The sequence below is a fragment of the Scleropages formosus genome, chromosome 7 (genome assembly GCF_900964775.1).
Source record: "Scleropages formosus chromosome 7, fSclFor1.1, whole genome shotgun sequence".
Classification (NCBI taxonomy): Eukaryota; Metazoa; Chordata; class Actinopteri; order Osteoglossiformes; family Osteoglossidae; genus Scleropages; species Scleropages formosus.
The window spans coordinates 20161865-20171276 of NC_041812.1; the positions used below are offsets into that span (position 1 = coordinate 20161865).

The 9412-nt window shown below is 39.3% G+C and overlaps 1 protein-coding gene across 1 annotated transcript; it reads right to left on the reverse strand.

The window, feature by feature from the left end:
* Positions 1 to 3431: 3431 nt before the first annotated feature.
* Positions 3432 to 9014, reverse strand: LOC108926356 (cytochrome P450 2F2-like). Its single transcript, XM_018739026.2, has 9 exons — positions 8844 to 9014; positions 7478 to 7640; positions 7148 to 7300; positions 6829 to 6989; positions 6559 to 6732; positions 6198 to 6336; positions 5894 to 6081; positions 4008 to 4149; positions 3432 to 3877 (listed from the first exon to the last, which is right to left on the reverse strand). The coding sequence occupies exons 1-9, from the start codon at positions 9003 to 9005 to the stop codon at positions 3684 to 3686; spliced, it is 1476 nt and encodes a 491-aa protein (XP_018594542.1). The 5' UTR covers positions 9006 to 9014; the 3' UTR covers positions 3432 to 3683.
* Between the last annotated feature and the right edge of the window lie 398 nt (positions 9015 to 9412).

The following is a 9412-nucleotide window of genomic DNA, read 5'->3' on the forward strand; positions in this document are numbered from 1 at the left end:
TGCGATTACCTTGTCAAATCATTCAAAGGTGAGGTCCCTTTAAATGCAAAATGGTTTCTTTTTGATTTACTACTATCCTTAGGATCAATTTAGGATCAGTTTCACTTTGCATGGCTCAACTTTTATTAAGTTTCCCATGAAACGGACCCTGGCATTCTCCTGTACAATTTCATGATACAGTTCATTGTTTCCCGAATGAGTTCAATGAATCATTGTTTGTGTATAAATCATTTAAATTTATTCTGCTTCTTCTAAATGTATTATGATTTAGATGAAGAAAAAATCACATTTTAGAAGCAAATTAATGCAGGAATACAGATAATTCCAAAGGACTCAATTGATTTTTTTTACAACTGTATACACATTGTCTTTCTTGCTGTGCTGTTATAGATGCTGCTGTACACTGACTCCATAGTCCTGCTGGGAGACCTTAATGTTCATCTGGGTAATTGCAGAGAAACCTTGGGTGAAGTAATAGAGAACTTTCAACCTGATCCAAACCCAAACATGGGTTGCTGTTGGATGTCTGTGCTAGTCCCAGGTTGGCCATAACAAACTGCATATTTTAACACAAAGTAGCTCAGAATTGCACTTAGAACACATGTTGAACACAAATGACTATTATACAAATCTGGGAGGTCCAACCAAGGAACAAGTGTCTCCTGGGAACCCCTGGTGAAAATCCCACTTTATAATCATAGCTGTTCACTTCCAACAGAACTGCTCTTGCATTCTGAGTGAAGCGAAGGACATGGAGTCAGAACAGACATGGTTCAAAGTTGCCATGAGGAGCTGCAGTGGAAAGGTATTCTGTACCTATCATGGCAGCAGTCCAAAGGCCTGTGACAGATACAGTCATGTTGAAAAAATAAGGAGACCCATTGGGCATTATTAGCATGGAGGAATCTGGATTTGACCTGAAGGTTCTGAAGAACTAAAAAGGTGAAAGAAGTACTTTTAGGAAATCCTGAATGAAGTAGATGTGCCATCATTGTTTTGAAGAACCTAGGTTTATTTCCTAGGAGTTGTTTTTTTTAAAAAAAAAAAAATAGACCAGGAAGTGTGTTTTAACTGTCACTGGATTATGCTCCTCAACCTTCCCAGGAAGTCATGGTGCAATGCTGTTGGAAAGAACTCCCAAGGGGTGATATTCAAGCTTCACACTGAGAAGAAAAGATGTGGATTCCTTTCTGACTGTGGAACAGTAGACCAGCTCTTCACCCTTGTAAGGATACTTAAGAGTTTGTGGAAATGTGCAAATCCTGTTTATATAAGATTCATAGAGAAGGGTTATGATTCCACCAAAAATAAGGGTGTTGTCAGACTCTCCAGCATCTTCTGGCCAGATGAACTGGAAGCAATGAAGTAATGACCAAAAACAGCATGAGCTCCATACATGGAAGACCCCCCCAAGACACATCCAAAGACCTGTCATTAAAACACATACATGTCAATCAAGAGAGATATCTGTATGTTTGACATATAAAGTTCAACCAGTTTTTTTTTTTTTTTCCTTTAATTGCTGTTATTAATTTATTTCACCTGCAGAAAAAGGCATGAAGGCCTCAGGCTTCACAAACTCTCCCAGCATGGTCAGGAAGTTGGAGGGGTTGAAGTCATGGGGGAACTTCCACTGGCTCTTCTCATAAAGCCAAGGATTTGAAGAATAAAAGTATCCTGAAGGGGTACAGCATGATCAAGAAGATGTGAAACTGGACCAGTTACAACCAGTCTGACCTGAGATCAACTGAATGTTTGCCTTTAATTTTACACCTTGGGCTTGTACCAAATTGTCATTTAATATAGTTGGATTGGAATAGTTGTCCATCTGTCATAGTAAGTCTAATCTAGGATTGTTACTGTGGTCCACCAGTTTCCATCACTGAAAAGATTAAGGACACTGTCTGAAGAACTAGATGGTTTTTAGATCCCTCTGCCTTTTACTCTGGGAATAGTTTTGGGTAAATTACTTGCATTGCTGTGTTTCTGTCAAATAACCCAGCAATGTAAACGGGTGAAATTCTGTGTTGTCTTGGATAAAAGTTTCAAGTCAGTAATATATGAACAATAATATAGCATAGAAATTCTTTTTGTGACAGTAAACAATAACAGGCACTGTTAGAATTCTAAAGCTGTAAAACATTAAAAAACATGGCTTAAATTAAATACGCCAATTTTATTGTCACAACCCCTGAGTGTTGCTCCCCCACCGCAAGCATGTCGACCGCACCTGCGATTGATTAAGGAGACAGGGTACAAAGGGGCTGTCCAAATGCCCCAAGCCGCGAAACTTCGATGGAGAATCCGCAGCTCTTCACAATCACCCCGAGTCCTTACCTTTGTGTTACTCCAGCCTGGTTACTTGACCCTTTGCTCTTGTTTTACCGGTTCTGGTTTTTACCTGCCCCTTTGTACAATGTTTGCAGATCGACGACCCTTGCCTGTCCATTCCCCTGCTTGACCCAACTCCAATAAACACACACCTGCAACTGAGTCTATCTCTGGATCTCTTTGTGCACAATGACACTGAAGGCAATACAAAAGATGGCCACAAGGGACGTCAATCTAGTTCAACCTAAAGCATTTTCCGTACACCCGTATGTCATTGCAGTGTTCTTTAGAAGAGTGAGGTACCACGAAAATGGAATCTCGTTGAGACAACACATTTTTCCTTGCGCTCTTCCTAGTTCCTTAATCCTTGCTCTTTGTTCCTCGGATTATGCCCTGTTGTTCTTTAAACAATGACAATGGCTTTTGGATCTCGACCCTCACTTTTTGCACCACAAACCTTTGTATCGCGACCTCCTATGTTGCTCTCCCATACATCTTCAGCTCCTAGGTTGGCCTCAGGACAGTTCCTCAGAAAGCACTCTGGACTTGCATCCTGATTTCAAAAAACCCTGATGGCGTTCAGAAATTAATTTCCCTAAAATGTATACTTCTGGCAAAATTTTTAAGGAGTAAGGAGAGATCACTTTCATACAAATTAGAATTTATTTTAATGACATTGTGGAAATAATCTCATATTTGCAAAACACATCTTCACTTTTCAAAAAGAATCCTGATGACTACATCTGAGTACAGCACAAACATTTGCAGTTCTCATCCTTTAGTCAAATTAAACATTAATCTGAATGTTTAAATGAACCCTGCTGCCTCATCATCCTGTCTGGCATCTTCTTAGCCAGGCCATCTACCTCACGAACAGCTAAATGCCCCCTAGGGAGTAAACTGGTGCAATAAACAACGCTATTTATATTTATATTTATTTTTCACATCATATCTCTTATTTACTTTCCCTTGCATTGTATATAACATACCTGTACAAACATATAATGTCTAGTGTCTGTTTTGTATATTGTGTACTTTATACTCTATATATTTTTTTATCTTTTATTAGCCCACTCTGCTTTTATTATCTGTGTCTTGCCACTGTCATTCTGTCTGTGCTGTGGAAGTTCCTGTCACCAAGACAAATTCCTTGTATGTGTAAACAGGCATAATAATAGTGGTAACCTAGCATTTGCTCAGAAGAGTACATTTAATTTTACTGACATAGAAATATTTTTGAATCACAGTGTATTTATTTTTTACTCCATTCGGGAATAGCATTGTCATTTGTAGTCATAATACATTTGTGAAGATTAACTGTATAATGAATATTTAACTGTAGGCTGGTTTCTTCATTCTGCCTGGTGACATCTTAGCCTGACACCCATACTGTATGGTTTTGGTGTGAGAGTCACACCAAAAATAGGGGTGTAGTCAGGTTCCCCAGCATCTTCAGGCCAGACAAACTGGAAGCGACGCAGCAGAGTGACCAAAAATAAGAAGAGCTCCATGCGTGCAAGACCCTCTCCAAGGCACATCCGAGGGCCTACCAATAAAGCACATACATGTCAATCGTATGAGACATTTCTATATATTCCTCATATTCATTATATTTCATTTAATTCTTAATGGTTTTAACTGCATGAATGGCTTCCAATAATTCCAATTTATTGTACCTGCAGAAAAAGGCATGAAGGCCTCAGGCTTCACAAACTCTCCCTGCTCATTCAGGAAGTTTGAGGGGTTGAAGTCATGGGGGAACTTCCACTGGCTCTCCTCATAAAGTACAGATGTAAGGTTTTGAATAATGAGGGTGTCCTGAAGGAAAGAAAAGAAGGAGAGAAAATTACAGCACAGGAACGTAATGCACTCTTTGTATTGTTCACTGAAAGGCATGTTGCTTTGGAGAAAAGTACCTGCTAAATGAGTAAATGTAAACGTAAGAAGATGAGAAACTGAATCAATAAAACTCCCCTAAATTTTGACATGAGAACAGCTGAATGTTATTTTTCTAATTTAAGATATGTATGAAGCCCAGAGGCTGGTACAGTAGCCAAAGAGAATATTGAAGTACTGTTACTTGAAAAAAATAATAAATTAATAAACATTAAACTGTAAAATTTAAAAAGTATCAGGTCCAAAACAGAACACCAGGGCAAGATGAAAATTGCTAAGAGATGCTACTCTGAAGCCAACAACAGCTTTGAAAGGGTTACAGTAGTCACCTTGGTGAATAAGGTGTTTGGACTGATAACACTACATAGAGTTTACTGGAAGTCGTTTTGGAGAAAAGTGTCTGCTAAATAAATAAATGTAAATGTAAAAAAATATACAGAGATCAGTGGCTGCAATGGGAGCCAATGTGCATCAGTCAACCACTTCCAGAGCACTTCATAAAAGCGGCCTGCGTAGCAGAGTGGCAAGAAGGAAGCCACGGAGGTGGTTACCTAATTACTGTATACGTAGCAATTCTAACAGTAACATGTTTTTTGCAGTATGTATGAGGTTCATGTACATTGACATCAGTTAGAAAACAAGGATGACAACACACATGTGGGAGATGTGGGTGAATGTGTTGTCATTACAGTTAACCTCCAAAATTGATCTCAATCCTGCAATTCATAATGTTCACACTCAGTTTATTAGCATATTAATCAATGTAATAAATGTTAATTAACAAACATTTCCCAGATTTCTAAAACTTTGTTTCTTTAGAAGTGAATTAAAATCCTTCAGATCAATAATACTTTGTATATTTAAATTAAGTGATCCATTTTTAAGCTGCATAGCTGATTACAGTTCTTGTAAAACTTTGAACTTCCGATTGATGTTTACAATAACGGAATAACTGATCTCATTAAGTGTTGGACTATTCAGTTGAAGAAATCTCAACTTTGAAAAATTGATTTCAGGGAGAGCTGTCACTCCCAGGAAAAGTGACAGACTGGGTGGCTGGGGTGTCAGGAGGTTATGATCACTTGCAAGAGTCAAGGGTGTGATGTTGATTTCCTTCAGACTTGAGATGTCTGCAATTCTCACAACACAGAAAATGTCAATTCTTTACATTTTAAACATATTTCAACTCATGTCTTTTCCAACTCAGTTTCTTGGACAAGTGAATTTGTTGTCAATGAAGGCGCGATGAAACGTAACAGTAGCTCTGACTGGTTTCACAGTCAGAACATGTGGCCAATGGAATCAACAAAAGAAGTCATCTGACAGTGCAGACACATTTTTAATGGTTCGCCATGTACATAACTGTGACTGGCAGCTGACTACAAGAAATCCACAGATGTCATGATTCACTGTAATACCAGATTTATTAGTTTTAAGGATAGAAAATTAAACATTAAATATGAAAAATTAAAAAGTAATAAAGAGAAGGTGACAGAAATGTAACAGGGTAATAGGACATTTTTTCTTTTAAAATGTACTTCAGTAAAAGTAAAATATACTGATACAAAAATTTCCTCTGGAAAGTTAATTTTCTCCAAAAATTTACTAGAGTACAAGTAACTGATTAAAACTAACCCGTTACTACCCACCTCTAATGAAGCCTTACCTTGGGAATGTCGTAGCCCATCAATTGTGTGTCTTTGGTGGTACGATGGAAGACACTAAGAGGTACAATGTTGGCAATGCGCTGGACTTCATGGATCATGGCCTGCACATAAGGCATCTTGTGTTTGTCCTCAAAGGAGGCGTGTGCTCTCTCTCCAAGCACAGCATCAATCTCCTGCTGGCACCTCGCTGCACAGGATAAGGACGTTCATGTTTAATACTTCCCTTCTGAGATGTATCATCTGGATTATAAATCATCAAGACCAAATATACAATTGGGGAAACAATAGTCAGCAGTTACCTACCTTGAACATCTGGGTGATTCATAAGGTACAGGAAGGCAGCGAGAAGGGTGTTGGAGGTAGTGTCTGTTCCAGCAACATGAATGTCCAGAATATACATTATTAACTGGCGTTCATCAAAGTTAGAGCCTCCATTACCTCTCTGTATTCAGCAGGGAAGAAGACAAGAAGACACACAGGTAAATTCTGGTATAACTTCATCCTTACTGCTGTGGACTCCCCACTGACCTCACATTATACTTCATTCAAAGAAGAGAACTGTAACGCTTTCATATGCTGTATAGGAATATTTCACTGGGTGTCAACTCTAGAACATTTTCAACTCTCAAGGCAGATCATATAACAGAGAACGAGGATTTCGTGCCTTTTCCATTTCATCCAAATAGCAGTCAATGAAGTCTCGGGGCTCGCCTGGGACCCGGCTGCTCTTGTGCTGAGCAATTTGGTCTGCGGAAATCCGTTTTAGTTCATTCATGTTGTGAAAGACCCTTTGAAAAGGCAGAGGAATCCTACGAATCATAGGAAGAGTATCGTAGAGCTGCAGGGGGGAGAATTATCACATTTTTCATATTGAAATTTTGTCCAGAATTTATTTGTAATTTTAGTTTGAGACTTTTATTTGTGATGCATTTACCATAGCCCAAGGTCCATTGGCAATCTTGGTATTATCCATGTATAGGTGAATAATATGCTGAAGAAATTCGTCATCGTACTCATATCGGGTCCCAAACAGAATAGAACAGATGATGTTAGAAGCGGCTTTGTGAAACAGGGTGTGAGGATTCATTGATTTCCCTGTGCAAAAATAACACTGATTTAAACACCAACAGTTTTGCCTTCTTCAGCTGGTGGTCAACATGGGCTAAAATGTTGTTTTATCACAAATTATTCAAATGCATTCATTTATAGGGTGAGGGACAAAACAATAGATATGTCATGTTAATGTTCAGTACCATCACTTCTTTCCAAGAGTGTGGTGACGTAGGATATCTCCTCCAGAATCCTGTCCTCCATCGACTTTTTCCCCAGACCAAAGTTCCTCAGGGTCATCAGAGCAAAGCGTCTGTGTTCCCTCCAGCTGGGACCGTAATCAGCAAATATGACACCTACAATTTTGAATCATATTTTTATTCGCCCAGTTTAACATGGGTAGTAGTCTTGGCTGGGTGCCATTAATAGTAAAATATTTCCCACAGTGTTCATTCTGGAGAGATATTTCATATTTTAGGCAAAATGACAGTCCAGTGACAAATTAGATGTGGGTTCAGTGTTGTGCCTTTTACCTCTTTTCTCAGTGGCATGGCTGACCAACAATCCACTGGGTCGCCCTGCGAAATCCACAGCTTGAGTTACTATCGCTTCCTTCATGGCCTGAAGACCATTCAGTACCACCGCAGGTCTTGCCCCAAAATATATAGAGAAAACCTTCCCATAGCGTTCTGATAGCTACAATATGAACAGACAAACAGACACACAAATTGCTTTGACATTGTTTATTTCGTTTTGATGAAAATGTTGGGGGGGGGGCGCGGTGGCGCAGTGGGTTGGACTGGGTCCTGCTCTCCAGTGGGTCTGGGGTTCAAGTCCCGCTTGGGGTGCCTTGAAATGGACTTGCGTCCCATCCTGGCTGTTTCCTCTCCTCCTCCAGCCTTACGCCCTGTGTTGCCGGGTTAGGCTCCGGTTCCCCGTGACCCAGTATGGGACAAGCGGGTCAGAAAGTGTGTGTGTGTGTGTGTGTGTGTGTGTGTGTGTGAAAATGTTAGGTGTGTCAGAAGTCCTTGATGAGTAAATGTCATGTACTACTCGGAACACATTACATAAAAAACAGATGTGCAAAGGTGCAGAGTTGTTTAAAGAACTTGGTCTCTCCTAGTAAAGCTCATGCTGTGTAAAAGAACACGTTACTGCATGCATATGTATTAAATCACTTACCGCTTTCGGACGTTACATTGAAATAACTTTTCAAATTTTTACGGTTAGAGTTGCAGTATAAAATTTTTAAAACTCTATAGTGAAAAAATATCAGGCCCTAGTACACAACAGAAAAATGGGATGTTAGAAAAAATAAATGTGTACATAAATAAACAGAAGGTAAAACTAATGGATGAAAATGCATACAAGCTTTTCATATTCATCTGATCACTTTTTTACAACTAAAATAGGAAGCAAAAATGAAAAATCAAGGACATCTCAGATTAAGCAGTGGGATATGTAAAGGAGAACCCACAGATCACTGGAGGATCTACGGAAAAGTTAATCTTTCACGAGAGTCTCTGTCCACGGGTCCACAGTACAGTCACTTACATAACATTGATATGTACAAGAGAGTTTTCAAAAGAGAGCTTCCCTACGGTCTCATCCAGAAAGAGACTTTCAAAACAAATTCTTTATAAGGCAGAATCACTTTGGAAAAGCTGATTTCTTTGAATTCATGAAATTCACCGGAAGGCACTATTTTATCAGAGCTGCTTGAACATACACACAACTGTAAATCCTTTTCAGTTATGAAAAAGAGTTTCATTTCGTCCCATTTCTTTGACCTGGGTGTTTCATTACTTTTTCATTTTTTGAGACAAGGAATTTACAAGAACATTCTAAAGTGAACTAAATTTAATTTGCGTACTTCTGATTAAGAGACTTTTGCTCTACCTTCTCCAGGTCTTTGATGGGATTCCTGAGGTTCAGCTGCAGCAGATTCCCAAAGATTGGTATAGGCTGTGGACCAGGAGGGAAGTTTTTGGGTCTCCGAGTCTTGAAGAGGAAGAACAGGAGACAGAAGCCGATCCAGAGCAGGAGTAACGTGTTCAGCATGATGACTTTTGACCAGAATCCCTGTGTACTTTCCTATATACACAACATATACACTCCTCCCATTGCCCTTTGCTACCAAAACGATGTATACAAGGACACACAAAAATTTTCCCTCTCTTTTTATCAAAGCACTGTGGACACTACAGACATCAGCTGTGCGACATTGTATTGTGTAAAAAGGTTGAGAACTGGTCACTGCTTCACACATTTTGTCCTGAATGCCTGGCAACTGCTTCAGTAATGCAAAAACACCATCACATGCAGAGGACAGTTTTGTGCAAATTGACTCTTTTTTGCCTGGTTTCTCTCTGAGTCATTTATAGAGTTGTATTTTCTACCTGATCAAAAGCCACAGTGCTATGCATGGATTACCAGTCTGTCTGATGCTTAAGATTAATGAGCACAGT

Coding starts and splice junctions, on each gene's coding strand:
- LOC108926356 (XM_018739026.2), bottom strand. CDS start 9,005: ATGCTGAACACGTTACTCCTGCTCTGGATCGGCTTCTGTCTCCTGTTC. Junction 6,733..6,828: donor CCAATGGACCTTGGGCTATG/GTAAATGCATCA, acceptor TCCCCCCTGCAG/CTCTACGATACTCTTCCTAT. Junction 3,878..4,007: donor CTTCATGCCTTTTTCTGCAG/GTACAATAAATT, acceptor CTTTATTGGTAG/GCCCTCGGATGTGCCTTGGA.